Genomic DNA, 19,770 nt, shown 5'->3' on the forward strand with positions numbered 1-19,770 from the left:
TCCATGCCCTTGAATTTTAGGTGCGTGAATTTATATTTATTGTTCGGATTACTGGATTATAGAGAAAAAATCATGAAAAATTAATGTTTACTTGACATTTTTAACAACACACTATTCTCACTTCAAAACGACAGGTAATAAATATCATGTTTTTGGTGCAGTTTCAGTAAGTTACTATATATGTTGCTGAGATTATAAATGTCAGTTTTTTATTCACGCAATCAGAAGACATATTGATTTTGACCATTACAAGAAAAAGGCGCGCAGAAGTTTGTTGCCACGAGCCGAAGGCGAGTGCCGCAAGTCAAGCGAGTGAGAAATATGTCACTTTCTCACGCATTGTACACTGTACTTTTTCTCTATGGTTGCGTTGTTTTCAAGTATTGAAAATTAAAATACATATGTATATAATAATACTTGTATGTCATTAACTCATTTTTATATTTTACTTAAAATAGTAATTAACAGTTATATTTGAACAATTTTGTAAAGTAATTCCTGGAATGATCTATACTTTTTGAAATTTTCATTTTGTTAGCTATGGAGTTGTCGATATAAGATTCAGCAACATTGCTAGATTTCCAACCGCTAGATTTCCATACCTTTATCAGCAAATACTTTTTATCAGGTGCATCTTTTGAAAATTGTTGAATTTCTTCAGAAGTTAATGTTTTTGACTGTTTTGGAGCATATTTTTCAGAAGCAGTTTTACGTATTTTGATATATCAACACAGTTTTTAATAATTAAGGTACTCCTCAGCATCGAGTACTGAGGCCATAATGTTGATGATTCAATCTTCTTGACAACTCTTCAAAATAAACTAACAAGGTATTTTCGTAACAAGAATTTACCTTGGCTTTCAGTTTCCAGTCTAAATCTTCGTATTCTATTATATTCAATATTTAATAAATCTGGACTGTTTATACTATAACAATCAACACTAAAACTACACACATCGGAAAAGTCTAGGGATATTTTTAAAAATGGCAATAATTTTTTTTTAGATCGCTTTAAGGAAAAAAAAAGTTGACGGGTGATTATTAAACGAATGTAACTTACAACAAAATTTATTAAATGGTCAAAAATACTGAGTGCGCATATAAGCAAAACTAAAAAAAATATGGCTCCCCGAAAAAAAATCATAATACAAAAAAAATTGGAATCAGTACAAAGTATGGCCTCCACGCTGGTTTATTACGGCCCTACATCTATCGTGCATCGACAAAATGAGATTGTCAATGTCTTGTTGAGGTACATTTGCCCCTTCAGCGATTAAAAGCTCTCTCAATTGAAACGTTGTGTGAATGTTCCCCATATGCGGAGTAATTCTTCGTTGAAGCATGTCCCACACATGCTCGATGGGATTCAGGTACGGTGATTGTGCTGGCCATGGCAATACATCAACTCCGTCGTTGGTGAGCCAGTCAGTCACTAGACGCGCGACATGTGGACGAGCATTATCGTGCATTAGGTGGAAGTTTTCACCAACAGCACCAGCAAACGAACGGACGATAGGTAGAGAAATGGTGTCGAGGTACTGTCGAGCTGTCTGCCGCCGATCATGATTCCGCCCCATAGCATTACTGTACCACCTCTGTATGTGTGGACTTCCTGGACGTGTCTCAAACGTTAATTATTTCCAGGTCGTCTCCACAGTCTTACTCGACGAGAATCTGGATGAAATCCAAATCTGGATTCGTCTGTTAACAACTGTGACCCAATCATTTGCATCCCAGTTTTGATGTTCTTGACGCCACTCTAATCTTCTACCGCGATTGCCTCTCGACAAAGGTGGACATCTAAGTGGCCTTCTGCTGTGGAGATCTGCTTCATGCAGTCGATTTCTGACAGTATCACGACCAATGGTTACCTGGTGCGTCTGCTGCAACACGTTAACCAACTCAGGTGCTGTGATTGTCGGTTGTCTTCTTGCGATCAAGACCAAAAATCGGTCTTGAACTGCAGTTGTAGCGCGTCCTCGCCCTGGATGTTGTTCGACTGGACTGCCAGTTTCACGGAAACGCCGCCACAATCGACTGATAACACTTTGGGAGACCCCCAAACGAAGAGCTACATCATTTTGTCGCATGCCACCTTGAAGAAGCCTACAGCTCTATTCATCTCAGCCAATGGTAAGTGATGGCGTTCCATGTTAAAGCACAATATTTCCAGTTTAATTGCTGAGCAAGAACTGCATAGAATGTACAAATTCGACACTTTCAGATTATTCATTTTAGCCGAAAACCTACAGTTTGTAAAAAACTTGATAAAAGATTAGTTACCGTTTTTGCAGGCTTTGTTCAACCCATAGAAATCTACAGGGTGGTCGAGTGTACCAATTTAATCGAAATTAAACGACCTCATGCATTTATTTTTATGATATTTAGTATGTTATAAAAATATCCCTAGACTTTTCCGATGTGTGTATTTTCGTTGGGTAAATTGACAGCAATAATTATGCAGTGCTTCGGTTTTGTTGTTATGGAAACGCCGACAATGTGCTACTTGGATATTGCACGCGAATCGTCGGCGTAGCGTTGTCAACATGGAGAACGTGTTATATCAATCTGACATGTAACAATTCATGACTGACTTGGGTTATCCTGATAACAGTAAGAAATTGTTTCTCACTGTAATGGTGGATATTTCTCACTGCGTGAGAAATCTTTAGTTTTGAACGTATGCAAGCGATGAGAGAAGGGGCACATTGTATATCATCCGTAGAAAAAAAATACTGTGCATAACACTTTGATACTAGAGTAATTTTGTATATGTAATGAGTTTTATGTCACTTCATCATTGAGAATACTGGATGTTGTTCCAATCTAATCCAAGTTACAATTGTTACAAGGAATGTTATAAATTACAGCCAGTCAAAACTAGGAAGAGACTTGAGAATTCTCTCTCTCTCACTCTCTCACAAACACACAGTCTCTCAACGCAAGCGCATCTTAGGGGAGCTCTTAAGCCGAGACTTTAAAGTCGCTTCCTAGATTTGACAAGTGCACATTTGAGTAGTATCCTGTTTATCTTTCAATTTAATATTCAAATTCTCTATAATTTTATTTATTTTGGTAAATTTTGATATTTTGAAGATACATTTTCAAGATTTGTAAGAAAAATTGATAGGTGAATATTCATTACATACATTTTTGTTGATTATATTAGAATTTTTATTACTGTCAGAATTGAAAATTATTTTATCGAGAAGTTTTCTGTGATAAGAATTTTCGAACAATGTCTCAAAGAAATCTGAGATTTTTTTTACTTGAGGGAAGGGTGTACTGATTTTTCTATTCTTTTTTCAGGGTATAAATTTGTTTTTCATTGATTTTTAATGTAAAAATAGTAATTGATATATCTTCCTGAATTAGATGTCAACGTATTTCTTTAAAAAAGGAATTTTTAAACTTAGTTTAAGAAGTGTATTTTCAAAAAGATCATTTATTACGTATTGAGCCATCTGTGTACCAAGAATACCACGACGAAACATCCGGGTGAGGATGAGTGAGAATGACAATGTAATTTGGTTTTTATTTATGTTTAATACATATGTGAGTTAGGACTACCCTTTGAGGTAGTCTATGATTAAAGTGATCGTAAACTTACAGATTTGTATTATTTAATTGTTTAGTATTAATTAATTTGGTCAATTATTTCTTGTCATTAAATCATACTGATAGTTTTATTATGGACATACATACAGAGTGAAATATCAATTTTGCATAAAAAAAAAACTAGTAAAAATTTAAACCGTTTTCAAAGAACAACAATTTACTAGTTCGAATAATGAATTGGACTGAATTTGGCATTGAAATATTATTATAGTAATATGAGGGAGGCGCCTAAGGTGTATATGAGATATTATTTTTAAATTATCTGCAAAAAATAACTTATTACAATCGACATAATTACTGAGGTCATTAAAATAAATGATGAGAACCGAAGTGGTCCGAGATTCGACCTCTGAGGCACTCCAGATGAAGGATTGTAATAAAAAGAATCATAGCCGTTATAAGATACAAACTGTTCACATTGTCTTATGTTTATGTTGGAAGTGAAATAATATTCATCGATTGTAAATCAGATATTTTATAAATAAATTATCAGTTCAAGTGTGGATCTGAAAATGTTATAGTTTGTCCTAGTAAACAATGACACAGAAGTTAATAAAGGGGACTCAATAAGTTGGTTTTCGTGTTCTCCCCATTTCCGTACCAACCAATACAAATTTCCAAATTTCCTACCAATATTTCTATGTTGAGAATTGGAATGAAACGTGAGATAATTTTTCGAAAATCCTAACCAGGCATGTACAGGCGCCGGGGCGTTTTTATGCAAGACGTGATACAGTTTAAAGGATGTGAAAAAACGTAAAATTATTTAAATGATACGTGAACATATGCTACTACATTTATTTCATTTCGAATAATTACGTAAGATGGTATTTTCATGCTGGATTTTCAATGAGTTCTCATAATTTCCTGAATATTGACGTACCTGCAGATGTTAATATAATTTTCTTGAATGTTTTCAGGCGTATCAGGTCCTTCGAACCAGTTAAATGTATACTGTCCATTATCATTGTGACACCAGCCATGATTTGATGGGTCTAACTGAGATGGAGTTTTTTCAAAAGAATCAGTCCACATGTTTGATATACAGTTTCACCATTAAAGTGCGCACCATATGGGAAACTTTTTTTTCGAAAAGTTTCAATGAAGTTTATCTTCGGCACTTGTTTGTGCTTCAAATTTAACTTGAAATGATGCGGCCAACTGCGACCCACTGACGTTCAGTGTTTGTTAAATTCAACTTTTTTTTCGAAAAAAATTGAAAAAGTGCATTTCTAGATCGAATTTAACAAAAAGTTACTTGAAAAAGTTGTGTCTACGGCAATTTTATATCCATATGCCAAATTTTGTGCAACTAGGATAAAGTTAACGTTTTGCTTATTTTTGACAGATATCCCCTTTATTTTAAAAAACGAATTCGCTTAATTGTCATCAATTCATGTATACATAACAAACTCATCATGAAGTGTAACTTTCCTGATAAATTTTTACTTATACGGACATTTTTAGAGAGAAATTAAAAATGTGCTATTGTTACAGTTCATTTTCCCAGTAGTCTTATTATAGTTGAATTCCTAATAACAAGCAACTTATTTCCGAACGTTGGTAACTGAAGTTAATGAAATTTCCCTATCATTCAATAATTTCTTTTTCAAAAATATAATTATAAATCTCCCGTTATATTATTCATTGGTCTCCGTGCGAACTATCGAATACAATCTATGCCCGCGCTACGCCTACCCTATTCCTTCGAATGAAAGGTGCGAATTCAACAAAGACAGAGAAACGATCAAGTGTCGTCTCTCGTTTCCTCGAATCCTTCCAGCAAATATTAAGTTTTTTTCAAATAGGTTTGTTGATCATTCGTCCCTCGAATTTTGGAATTCTCGGTGCACAGTGAAAATAGGACATTCAGTCGGTAAGCGAGTGTACTGGAGATCAGCGACTTGGTATTGTTATAAAGTTTTGTCGATTTGAGGATTATTGCAAATATAAATCATCATATAGGAATTAGTTTGATGCTCCAATTGATACCAATCCTGAAATCTTCTGCTTCTATGGATTTATGCACTGAACTCTACTGAAGGAAATTTTGTGTCTTATCATTTTCTTTTGGAAATCTACTATTGAGTAAATGAACCCTCTAATATTGAGGTAAGGCAAAAACAAACATTGAAAATAACTATTCATCTCCCTTGTGTTATATGCTAAGATTCGAATGGTATAATTTTTAGAGTTCCAGTTTTGAATTTTTCATTTCCTTGAATGCACCACAGATCACTTTCGATTTATTGCTCGACGATAGATTGTCTGGGTGAAATAGGAAAAGTCCTCAAGTCCCGCCAAGCTAAGATCCGAAGTATTGTCGTAGGATCGGTATTCGTGAGGACTATTTGGTCTATTTTTTTTATACAATATTGCAAGAAGGATACGTCCGGTAAGCGAGTATTTCTTCATTGTTTATCTATCATTTCTACCGCTGGGATTGCTGCTACGATACTGCAAAAACTAAGAAATACCAGTGCAGGCTCTTCCTTAATTATAAACATTTTATTATCACCTGAATATATGAGACCATATTTTCTTATGTCATAATAATAATAGTTTTATTTTGTGAGCCAATTATAGCTATATTTGGAGATTCATATATGAACGATATGTTGTCAGTTATCAACCATAGTTATCAACTTGTATTGGTTAAGGGATATCTAGTAAATCAATTCTTTTTATTAGACATTAAGTGTTGATTATTTATGATCGGTTGTTATTTATAATTGTCGATTATATTTCTTTCCCGTTTAAGTAAGTTTCTTGGCGACACAAAACCGTATTAAACGGGTGGCGCCCCTTTATTTTATATAACATTTCTTTTCTTTTGAGTTCCCACGCCCACACCAATGAGTGAGCAAGCTGGTTTTGGTCAAGAACAATAATGCAGCATAATGTCAGATATTTATAGAATCATTTTCATCTCATTGTAGATGAAGGTTCATATTGGAATTGCCCCCGTAACACTATAAAAATTTTAACATGACTGGTGCAAAGTTTCAATCACTTGGCTATTTTCTTAAACAAACCTCAGTACCTTCAATTTTGAAAAAGCAGACACAACTCAAAAACTGCAATAAGTATTAATAAAATTACAAGAGTTGAAATTATATTAAAATTTCAATATTCAGTATTTACAGATTATTTATAAATACTAACTAGGACGGTAAGGATGCTTAATCACGTTGAATAAAATTTTTAAGTAGGTCTTGACAAACAAAATGCATGCTATGGTAGTGTCAAGTTGTTGATTTACTTGTCAAATGTTTAACAGTTATTGTTGCAATAATGTTGTCTCTTCAGGAAAGAATAGAAATAGTTTCAATATGTCGTGAGAATACACCATACCGGCAAGTAGCTAACATTTTTAATGAACGGCATCCAGGAAAAAATGTTCAACATACTACTGTGTCAAGGATAATGTCGAAATTCAGAGAAACAGGATCCGTAGCAAATCAATTTAAGAAAAAGCACACTCCAAGTAAATATGATGAGGAGACCCAACTTAACATTTGTTTAAAAGTTATTGAACACGGGCAAACGAGCATAACCGATATTATAAAAAATACCGATTACAAGAGAGAAAGCGTTAGAAAAATTTTATTAAAGAATAAACTTTGGCCTTACAATCCAAAATTTATTAACACATTAAAATAACGAGATTTTGATGTCCGTTTGCGGTTTTCATTCTGGTTTCAAGGAGAGAGAAGAAAATGTAAAGTTTCCGTATAAAATTTTATGGACAGATGAGGTAACGTTCTCTTCAAATGGAACGGTAAGTTCTCAAAATTGCCGATGGTGGGCCCAAGAAAATTCCAATTTCACAGTTGAATGTGGTGATCAGTATTCTTTTAAAACTAATGTATGGTGTGGGATACTTAACGACCAAATAATTGGGCCATTTTTCTTTAGGGAAAATTTATCATCCGTCGGTTATCTCAACCTTTTGAATAATGAGGTTAGTGAAGTTTTAGATAATATGCATTTAAATATTAAATACGATCTATGGTATCAGTTTGACGTACCAATACATCACACGGTTGCTGTAAAACAGTCCCTCCAACAAAGGTTCAGAGGCAAAGTTATTGGACGTAACTGGGAACATTATTGGCCACCTAGATCACGCGACTTGACGCCTTTAGACTTTTTCTTGTGGGGTTACCTGAGACAAAAAGTGTACCGAAGTAGACCATTTACTGACATACAACATCTGGAAAATACCATTCGCGAGTGCTGTGCAAATATAAATCCCCGATTTATTAAAAATGCAGTTACAGATGTCAGTAGAAGGACCATAATTTGTATTGAACGTGGAGGACGACATACTGAAATGTAGTGTTTGACAACCTCATTTAGATCAATAAGTAATTTTTTGTACCCATTTGTATTTTCTATAATATTATTCTTGTTTAAAATTTATAATAATAATAATACTTCTATCGAAATTTTTTTGCATTTTTTTTAGTCGCCTCTGCTTTTTCGAAATCAAAGGTTTGTTTAAGAAAATAGTCAAGTGATTGAAACTTTGCACCAGTCATGTTAAAATTTTTATAGCAAATTTTTAATTTCTCTCTAAAAATGTCCGTATAAGTAAAATTGTATCAGAAAAGTTAAACTTCATGATGAGTTTGTTATGTATACATGAATTGATGACAATTAACCGAACTTGTTTTTTAAAATAAAGGGGATATCTGTCAAAAATAAGCAAAACGTTAACTTTATCCTAGTTGCATAAAATTTGGCATATGGATATAAAATTGCCGTAGACACAACTTTTTTAAGTAACTTTTTGTTAAATTCGATCTAGAAATGGACTTTTTCAATTTTTTTCGAAAAAAAAGTTGAATTTGACAAACACTGAACGTCAGTGGGTCGCAGTTGGCTGCATCATTTTAAGTTAAATTTAAAGCACAAACAAGTGCCGAAGTTAAACTTCATTGAAACTTTTCGAAAAAAAGTTTTCCATATGGTGCGCACTTTAATGGTAACACTGTATATGCTGCTCTTTAAGTTTTTTGCTGTATCTCTCTGGCACATGGTGGTAGATTGGATGCGTTAAACGATGTAACTTGTTTCTTGAAAGACTCCATGTCTTCATTCTTGAGACTTGTATAACTTATTTTTGGTTGTTGCATACATACGACACACAAATTTTTCGATTATTGGTGCAGTGTCGGCAACCAAAGAAGGATTTGCCAAGTCTGCAAAAGCGTTTTCAAACTTTTCGTTGCCCATTAAAATCGACGAAGGTTTTTTTTATTTTTTTTGTAAAAAGCTGATGCAAGTTCATATCTTACCAAGTTTTATACGGTAAAAAATGGTTCAGAGACACTGTAAAAAAATTGTTAATTAACTAATGTCTATAAATTATTTATACACCGGCAAACCGTCTGCCTTGTAACCTAGCCTTCCGGTCGCATGGCAGACGGTGAAATGGTGGTCAAAGAAGCTTTTTTTATGCAAACTAGAGTTGATGTTCAACCCTTAGTTTATAAAAACGCAAGGTAACGAGGTAAGGTAAGGTGAGAAAGTTGAAGTATTGAGAAAACACACTTGCGTTCTAGATAAAAAGTAAGGTAGGTAACGTCGGTAAAGCAAGGTAATTCGAGGTAAATGGGAAAAAAAATTAGTTCAACGCATAATACTGTTGCTTGTGGCTGTAAATATGGTTAAGTTTTTTACAAACATATTTTGGGGGTGGGAATGGGTAAATTGTATGTCATCCATTTGTGCAGACTTTGTCGAGGCAAAACGACAAAATATATGCATAATGAAGTTGTCATTTTCATTGCCTTTTTTCAAAAGATATGCTAACGACATTGTTACTTCCATTCCAAAAAATAAACAAACTGAAATATTAGCTACTATTCATAGTTTTTATCCTAAACGGAAATTTACTCTTGAAATGGAAGAGAACAATTCGTTAGCATTTCTAGATACTAAAATAATCAAAGATGCAAACCGAATTTTAAAGGTAGACTGGTATCATAAACCAACTTTTTCTGAGAGATTTTTAAATTATTTTTCAAAACCATAACTTTCACAGAAAATTAACATTATTAGGAATTTGAAATCAAGAGTAATTGCCATTTCCAATTCTAAATTCCATAACAAAAATCTCAAATTGATTGAGAATTACCTAGTGAAAAATAGTTTTTCTAGAGCCCTCATTAGAAAAATGAAGAAAGAAGTTCCTCTTCCCAAAATTCAATTTGTAAAAAATGTATCTGATAAACTTGGAGTGCTACTCAGTACCGAACAAAATATTTCCATTTGATAAGTCATATACCTGAATAATTCACCCTTTTTTCATTTTTGTTTTTTCTGTCATTCATTAAAAAACAGACACCACCTATGTTCTTGTGTTGTGATTATTATAGTTACAGGGTGAGTCCTTGGTCCATTGATATCAGAGGAAACAATTTTTCGAGCTGTTTAATTTTTTTTGCAGTCATATCGACAAATACTATCTTTTAAAATTATTTTCTTGCATAATGGTTGATTTAGCCGAGCGTGGCCAACCAAAGTTATATTTTTTTAAATAGAACACCCAATATTTGAATTCGTCATTCGATTCCATATTTTTTTAGCTGTCTAAGACATTTTTGTTCTCGAATTTCCATTGCGGCATCGCCAAGTTATCCCAGAAAAATCTTATTTTGCAGACAGTAATTTTTTAATTCACCACCAGCATGTCTACAGCAATTGAGTGTTTTTTTTGGAATAGTTAGTCAACATCACTATGAGAATTTTTGGAATCTCAACTTTCGGAAACAATATATAGAGTACTCGGTAAAACCGGTCAAGTTTCATTCATTTTCAAACAGACATAACTCAACCTTTTCAAATTAACACCCTGTATTTTTTCATTTGTATGAAATGTTTCAACATTTCACTACATTTTTATCAGATACTGATATTTCACAAATTATACCAAGTTTTAGTAATAGTTGTAACCACAAAAAAAATTGTTATTACGTTCACTTACTCAATTTTTTTTTTCGAATAGTACATTGCAAAAATCCTAAAAAATATTTATACTGTTTTTTTCTTTAAAAACCGAGTTATTCATGACTGACATCACAAAAATTAATCTCGGAATTTGTCAATAACGCCATGTGTTGCAGTTTCTTTCGCGTGTAGATTGGTTCATTTTCATTATGAATTATTTATTGGAAGATATGGTACAAATGGTCTATGCTTTGGGGGTAAGTGACGGAACCTGCCTGCTTGCATCTAGGATTCACAAAGAGAAGTTTCCCGAAAGGAGACAACCAGATGGAAGGGCATTTCAGGCTCTAAAAACAAGATTTGAAAGAACTGGTAATATACATCACGAGAAGTTAGAACCTGTCTGCCCTGCAACAAATGAAGAGAATACCTTTCAATTTGCTCTTCACCTTGTTGAATATCCCTATGTGAGTACCCGAGATCTGAAATTAGGATTTTCTCAAACCAGCGTGTCTCGAATGATACGAGCAAGCAAATTTCATCCTTAACACATGCAATTGATGCAAGAGTTGAGAAGAAGAGATTTTGAAAAACTTGTTTAATTTTGACGATTAGGCTTAGAAAAGATCAATCAGGAAAATTATATTTTCGACTTCTTGTTATTTTCTGATGAAGCGACTTTTCATAAAAATGGAACTGTGAATCGGCATAACATGCATTATTATGCAACGGAAAACCCGCATTTTGTTCGTTGCCTGGACCATCAACAGCGTTGATCACTGAATGTTTGGGGTGGAATTCTCGGAAAAAGAGTTATCGGTCCGTATTTTTTGGATGGGCATCTCACTGAAAAAAAATATGTAAGAGTTTTCGAATTTATTGGACGTGGTTCCATATGGAACAAGACTTAGAATGTGGCTACAAGAAGACGGTGCACCACCACATTGGAAAACTGTGGGCCTATGGCGTGGCCACTCAGATCACCTGACCTAATCAAAATGTATTTTTTTATGGGAGTATATCAAATGGATTGTCTATCGAACTCCTTCAACATCTATAGAAGACATAAAACGAAGAATCACTAGAGCTTTCAGGGAAATCCCAGAGGATATGCAGGAACGTGTAGACAATTCGTTAAAAAAAAAGACTGATATTATGTGTTGCAGTAAATGGTTGCCATTTTGAACATCTCTTGAACGCCTCTATTTAATAAAAAATTTAGGCGTTATTGTTCATATTGAAAAAAATTTGAGTAAGTGAACGAAAATAATTTTTAAAATGTCTGTTTTTCGTATAGTATACTTCTGATAAAAAATGTAGTGAAATGTTGAAACATTTCATACAAATGAAAAAATACAGAATGTTCCACTAGAAAAAGTTGAAATATGTCTGTTGGAAAATGAATGAAAATTGACCGGTTTTACCGAGCACCTTATATATTGTTTCTGAAAGTTGAGATTCACAAAATTGTCGCAGTGATGTTGACTAACTATTACAAAAAAATCCACTTAATTACTTTAGACCTGCGGGTGGTGAATTAAAAAAATATTGTCTGCAAAATAGGTTTTCCAGGAATAACTTGGCAATGTCGCAATGGAAATTCGAAAACAAAAATTCCTTAGAGAGCTAAAAAAATTTGGATTCGAATGACGTATTCATATACTAGGTGTTTTATTTATGGTTTTCCCTGATAGCAATGGACCGCGGAATCTTGTTGACTCACCCTGTATATAGATGATTTCTTCCGTTTATTGAGTGAGACATATCTTTGTTCTAGTGCATATAAACTTCAGGCCTTCCCTAAACTATAAGACATAGGTTAAATTGACTTTTTTTGGTTGTGACATTAACGAATATATAGCCGTTCCGTTATATTGCTCCGTATTGCAACTGTTTATTATTGTAAACATTTTGTATACAAAATGTTTCTGATGAGGAAAATGGTTGGATTGTCCAACCATTTTCCTTATTTTGGAAGGGTATAGTGTTACAGTGTCAAAAAACAGAGTTTCTAAAAAATAATAAACATTATTATTATTAAAATTATTAGTACTATAACAACTGAAGGAATACCGTTAGAATGCTCAAACTTGTCATTACGAGTATTTCGGGAGTGTGGATGCAGAAGGGCATATCTCAGTTTCCTCCAAAACCAGGGCTTCCCCCATTCTACATAAGTATTAGTTCTCAGATACATCTTCAATTCTTTATCGATTTTATTTTCATCCAGATCGCCAAACTTTATGATAATTACTTTAGCTCTTCCTTCCTCGATTGCATTGGTATGAGCTGCTCTGAATTCCATTTTTCCCCAAACGCTCTCCAAGAAATTATTTGAGAGAACAACCAGTGTTCTTCTAGAATTGTTTACGGAATTTGATATGTTTTCTGTTATAGTTGTGCCTGGTATCCAATCCCTAACGTGAATACAAGTTTTCAAAGGATTCGGACCGTTTTCTAATTCAGGCAGTAAAGTCTGTAAAATAAAATGTTCGTCTTGATAAGAGTAACTGATGAAAACGTCCCAAACCTTTTCTTCGTCAGGCTCCTCTCTATTAATTAGCAAAGACGGTAACGAATTTGTATAAAGATAGATTTTGATTTCCTCTTCGTAGAAAAAATATAGAAAATAGCCTGAAGCTATCAGAATAATAATAAATAAAATTGGAATTCCAACTTTCATGGTAAGAATGGCAGATGGTTCACACAGTTGAACTTTTTCAATAAGTGGTTCGTTATCTTCCTGGCAGACAATATTTCTGCTTTCCTAAAATATTTTCTGTATTGAATTGAAAATAAAATAAAAAAATCATAACACCAATGAAAATGATTTTTATAAGTTATTTACATTTATTACACGTGTGAACTGTAGTAAATTAGGTTGCTCTCATTTCAACGCAAACTGACCCATATAATAAAAATGTCATTTTCATCGTTGTCATTTAATCATTAGGTATTTTTACTTTCTCACATTGCCAAATTTAGCCCTAATAAAATTCTGGAGTTCCAGTGCCGAACAATCACAAGACCAAGGATTGTTGTATAATGTCAGCATTGAAGACGGGTTCATCATTTTCAACACTTCAGTATTTAAATGTGTCAGTTGGTTTCCATCTAATTTGAGAATCTGAAACAATAGCCGGTTAAAGAATACGAATCTGTAGATGTGTTCATGAACTGAAAAATAAAATCAAGTAGAAAATTTGATTACCTGAATATACATCAAGCAAAAATCTTGTTTTAGGTTCATCTGATTCAAAATAACAATTTATGATATGAGTGTTAAAAGTAAGGTTTTATTTTGTGAGTGAAGAAGTGAAAGTAAAACTTACTTTCAACACAAATGGCATACACAGTTTTTTGTACAAGTCCTGTTGTCATAATAAAATAGATAAATTTAATACTTCTATAAAAACACATCTTGACATCTGTTGTTGCTTTTAATTATTTTGTTCACTTTTGTTCACTTAGTATGTTAAAATAATTGATCATGGTTTTGTTTATAAAAAAAAACGATTTTGACATTGGCAATATTTTTTTTTAGATCGCTTTAGGAAAAAAAAAGTTGACGGGTGATTATTAAACGAATGTAACTTACAACAAAATTTATTAAATGGTCAAAAATACTGAGTGCGCATATAAGCAAAACTAAAAAAAAATATGGCTCCCCGAAAAAAAATCATAATACAAAAAAAATTGGAATCAGTACAAAGTATGGCCTCCACGCTGGTTTATTACGGCCCTACATCTATCGTGCATCGACAAAATGAGATTGTCAATGTCTTGTTGAGGTACATTTGCCCATTCAGCGATTAAAAGCTCTCTCAATTGAAACGTTGTGTGAATGTTCCCCATATGCGGAGTAATTCTTCGTTGAAGCATGTCCCACACATGCTCGATGGGATTCAGGTCCGGTGATTGTGCTGGCCATGGCAATACATCAACTCCTTCGTTGGTGAGCCAGTCAGTCACTAGATGCGCGACATGTGGACGAGCATTATCGTGCATTAGGTGGAAGTTTTCACCAACAGCACCAGCAAACGGACGGACGATAGGTAGAAGAATGGTGTCGAGGTACTGTCGAGCTGTGAGGGAGCGATTTGGAAAAACGAGATCGGTTCTGCCGCCGATCATGATTCCGCCCCATAGCATTACTGTACCACCTCTGTATGTGTGGACTTCCTGGACGTGTCTCAAACGTTCATTATTTCCAGGTCGTCTCCACAGTCTTACTCGACGAGAATCTGGATGAAATCCAAAACTGGATTCGTCTGTAAACAAAACTGTGGCCCAATCATTTGCATCCCAGTTTTGATGTTCTTGATACCACTCTAATCTTCTACCGCGATTGCCTCTCGACAAAGGTGGACATATAAGTGGCCTTCTGTTGTGGAGATCTGCTTCATGCAGTCGATTTCTGACAGTATCACGACCAGTGGTTACCTGGTGCGTCTGCTGCAACACGTTAACCAACTCAGGTGCTGTGATTGTCGGTTGTCTTCTTGCGGTTAAGACCAAAAATCGATCTTGAACTGCAGTTGTAGCGCGTCCTCGCCCTGGATGTTGTTCGACTGGACTGCCAGTTTCACGGAAACGCCGCCACAATCGACTGATAACACTTTGGGAGACCCCCAAACGAAGAGCTACATCATTTTGTCGCATGCCACCTTGAAGAAGCCCTACAGCTCTATTCATCTCAGCCAATGGTAAGTGATGGCGTTCCATGTTAAAGCACAATATTTCCAGTTTAATTGCTGAGCAAGAACTGCATAGAATGTACAAACTCGACACTTTCAGATTATTCATTTTAGCCGAAAACCTACAGTTTGTAAAAACTTGATAAAAGATTAGTTACCGTTTTTGCAGGCTTTGTTCAAGCCATAGAAATCTGCAGAGTGGTCGAGTGTACCAATTTAATCGAAATTAAACGACCTCATGTATTTATTTTTATGATATTTAGTATGTTATAAAAATATCCCTAGACTTTTCCGATGTGTTTATTTTCATGTTACTGCGTTTGCTGTGAAGTGGCCGTGTCAGGTGACGCCGATTCACTTGGTTATCAACAAACTGTATTGTTTGCAGCACACGCGTTTTACTTAAAGTCACATTTAAAGTTCTTGCTGATGTTAAATGTCTTGCATAATGAAGAACATTAGTGAGGAATTGTATATTCCTGACGATATTGAAGAGGCTGCAAAAAGAGCTTCAATTGAATTGTTACCAAAAAAATCGGCTCAGCAGTACGACATCGCATATTCTAATTTTCTTTGCTAGTTTAGACTTGAAAACGTCAAAGGAAATTTTAGCGAAACCGATTAGCTTATGTAGAAGAGAAATCAAAAATATGGAACTCGTCAACTTTGTTGAGCAAGTTTTCGATGATAAAGTCGAGCGTTCTCGTTAAAAATAGTATTATTACAAGCGAACATTTTCAGGTGATAGCATTCTTAAAGGGGAAACATGAAAATTATAGGCCCAAAAACTCTTACGTTTGAACAAGTTTTAGAAGGTATCTTGTAGGACTCAGTTTTCCGCGATGCTTCTCGCTCGCTTCACTAGTGATTTTTTAACAGAATATATTCGTATTCTATCATAGTCCAGTCATTATAGTAAGTTCACTTCGGAATTCGAGATACCCAGCTGTAAGTCTGTAAATACTTGTATATTGACACCCTAAAAGTTGTCTCGAAACCTACATATGGTAGGGTGTAAGCAACTATTAAATTTCAAGGTCAAAGGTCACAAAAATCGGTTTTTTGCGCTTTTTTTTGGAAATATCTCATTTCCTATGGGTTTTTTGCTATTTGTATTTATTATCAATATTGTAGAATACAAAATTCTCTACAAATTTTGTTTAAAAAAATGTTTTATACGGTGAACCGTTTTCGAGATAGAGGGCGGAGAGCACGCGGTCACAGCATCACTTCAGGTCAACCGGTGCCTCCGGTCGAAAACGCGCCATATATAGTTGATAAACTATCGATAAATCAATGATTATAAATATTTGTCATTTTTTATTAACTATTATATTATACTTTATCATTTTTTTCCTAACTTATCCACTTTTTATTCAGTATTAATTTATTTAACAACACTTACCTGCCCATGTAATTGCAGAATTGTTAATGAAAATATAGGAATTATATTTGAATTTTAACCTAATTAATATTTATAACTTCTTACATGATGAAAAAAAACAAATAAATTATGAAATAATCTTTTTATTAAAAAATATCATTGAATACATTTATTTTTATTGAAAGTAAAGAAATGGAATAAAGGGTACACAAACTACAATTTATAATTTTAATCATCTTCTTCCTCTTCATCGTCGTCTTCTGGCTGCTGGTAAATTTCAAACTGGTCTTCATTATCGTCTTCATCGACATTTGTCTCAAGTTCTTCCATGATTTCGGGGTCAAAGGTTCCATCTTCGTTAATGTCGCTCTGATATGGTAGAGCATTGAGACAAGCTTGCCCATTACATTGGCCACAAGCTAAAGAGCATTGCAAGCCCGCTTTCCTGCATCCGCATCGCGAACCACAACCACTCTTGCAGTTGCAGAAAATTGTATTTAGCAAATCTTCTAGAGCAGGTGGTAAAATTGTCATGATAGGCTCCAGAAAATCGTTTCGCATTGCCCAACCCCATACCTGGGGTTCCAAATCATGTCCTAACCAAGTTTGAACTTGATAATATACACGGTTGAAATGTTGATGAGCAGCTGCACTTGTTGGTGGAATATTTGAAAGCTGCACAGGTTTATTAAGTTTTGTAGACTTGACGTAATGCATATAACGAAGATGATCGAGACTTTTCACAGATTTCGGAGCATTATAGACTGCCAATAAGGTTTGAGTTCCACTCTCTAATAATCTCTGGGCCGAACAATTTTCTTCCTCAAATGCTGCAGCTAGTTCATCCAAATTTGTCAGTTTCTCAAAAACTTTTAAAAATGATTTTTTTCCCTTTTTACAAAGCGCAGAAGTTGTGTCACAGCCACTTAATGCGTGCAGAAATAAAATATGTTTTTTAGAATGAGGATAATTATCAAAACTTTTAGTCGAGTATATCTCCGTTTTTACATTACCTTACCCAACTTTTTTAAAGAAAATTTCTTGTTCGTAAGACAGTGTACGCCCAATTAAAATGACAAGTAAATCAATATCTTGTCCTATTATAACTGCAGTTTTTTTAGACTTTGATTCTTCAATTGCAGTTTCAACAATAAGAACATCCGCATCATCTCTGGCTTGTTTAGTAGTAATATTTGCAGCATGTAATTTTTCAATTAACATATTAATGAACTTATCTTTGTTATTTCGATTTGATAAGAATTTTTCTTGAGTAACTGGTACAACCATTGTTTCATCGAAACAAACTTCATACGTTTTTGAAAGTGCAGCAGGTCTTCTCTGCTGCTCCATAGCTTTTACGTTCTTACTGTAGTCTGAATATCCGTCAAATACAACAATTATTTTGGAACTGTAATGCCTTTGTAAATAATTCATGTATTTATCAAAAATAATAGAAAAAGTATAGCAAAAAACCCATAGGAAATGAGATATTTCCAAAAAAGCGCAAAAAACCGATTTTTGTGACCTTTGACCTTGAAATTTACAGACTTACAGCTGGGTATCTCGAATTCCGAGGTGAACTTACTATAATGACTGGACTATGTTTGGTGATCAGCAGCACACCTTGACTAAAAGTGTGATGAATACGTCGAAATGTGGCGTAATTTGGCGGCTATTGGCCTGTTAGTCGCCCTGTAATCTATCACACATCGGATACGAGATGTGTGTTCCCCCGTTAACTTGATCTCAGCCTCCATCTTGTGTACCCATTTTTCAATCTTCCGAACCGCCAGGCCGGGTTTCCGTCCTTCCGATTCGGAAAGTGATTGAACGGCTGTCTACATGACGGTATTATTGTTACTCACGAAGAGTTTCCTACAAACTCATCATATCTCATTGATGGATCAACCGAATTTTTTTCGAAAAATGATGAAAATGTCTCAGGAACTTCGTATGATCTTCATATGTAGGGCAAAATCAACACTAGCTCATTTTTCTTGAACACCGATTCATAAACACCGAATCCTGGAAAAAAACATTCGTGATTCAACTTCCGATAGCGCTGTTTCAATCTTCCATAGAACTCCTCCAGTAATGCTGAAACACGAATGTAGTGTTGTACTTAGCTGCTCTCCAAGAACAAGTCTGAGTATAAATGAATAAGGACTTCTCCTAAGAGAAAGAAGAGTTGCTATGGCGGTTCGTTTTGAAGCATAGCATTGTCATCGACCTTTTGTTAAAAGATTAGAAACTGATTTTTTGATAAAGACTATGATGAAGAATTTTGGCATGATATCAAAAATTGAAAGCAATTGGAAGATGAGTCAGTAGTTATTTTTGGGGCATTTATGGAATCTATGTTAACCTTATGATGCACTGTTTGGAACCTTTGGTGTAGTAATGAATATTACTGGAGTTTTTTCCCAACACCAAATCGTTATTTTTAACACCTTGACACGTGTTTCGATCACCAAGTGATCATCTTCAAAGAGGAAGATTAAACTAGAAACTAACGCGAAGCTAATGCTATTTATGCTATATAGATATCCCATACAGGGAAACCATCCAGGTGTACCACCCATACAGGTGTACCAACCTAAATTAATTTAACAATTTTGCCTTATATATTATTTTGCAATATATGTTTAACTGTTATAGTTGTATACAGGGTGTTTCTTAAACACATGCTAATATTTAAGGAGGTAATTCTTAGACCCATTTTAAGAAAAAAACTTCCTATGGACGTATGTTCTAAACGCCTTAACTTTTGAGATACAGGGTGGCAAAGTTTTCAAAAATAATCAGTTTTTTAATAATAACTGAGATAATTTTGTAGACATCTTTGGCATATTCGGTACATATGTTCCAATAAAATCATTTTTAAAATCCTCATTTATTTTTGAGAAAATTTGATCTCCTGGTATTTCTTTGTCCGACGCATGATTTTCACTCAAAAAAATAAAAATCGACAGAAAGCAAATTAAGAAACTAGATCAATTCTAAAATGAATGAGAATCTGAAAATTGCTTCATAACGCATTACCAATTCCCTAATAATATTTGAAAACATAATCTGCAAAAAAATAAATTTTTCACAAAAACGAGTTTTATTTTA

The 19,770-nt window shown here is 34.2% G+C and overlaps 1 protein-coding gene across 5 annotated transcripts in view; it reads right to left on the reverse strand.

Annotated features, from left to right (window-relative positions):
* Nucleotides 1-12,583: 12,583 nt before the first annotated feature.
* LOC111514365 (protein toll) overlaps nucleotides 12,584-19,770 on the reverse strand; it is a 49,637-nt gene continuing 42,450 nt past the window's right edge. For 3 of the 5 annotated variants that reach the window (XM_074180128.1, XM_074180125.1, XM_074180126.1), the window contains 2 exons: nucleotides 13,547-13,702; nucleotides 12,584-13,342 (listed from right to left, as the gene is read on the reverse strand). In XM_074180128.1, the coding sequence (XP_074036229.1) occupies nucleotides 12,587-13,342; nucleotides 13,547-13,702 (912 nt within the window). In that variant the 3' untranslated portion in view covers nucleotides 12,584-12,586. Of the gene's footprint in view, nucleotides 13,343-13,546; nucleotides 13,703-19,770 lie in introns of those variants that run through there. The other 2 variants (XM_074180127.1, XM_074180129.1) reach the window with 2 other exon arrangements.

This window comes from Leptinotarsa decemlineata, unplaced genomic scaffold, assembly GCF_025532065.1.
Source record: "Leptinotarsa decemlineata unplaced genomic scaffold, Ldec_3_MD MMD2_tig00026294_RagTag_RagTag, whole genome shotgun sequence".
Lineage (NCBI taxonomy): Eukaryota > Metazoa > Arthropoda > Insecta > Coleoptera > Chrysomelidae > Leptinotarsa > Leptinotarsa decemlineata.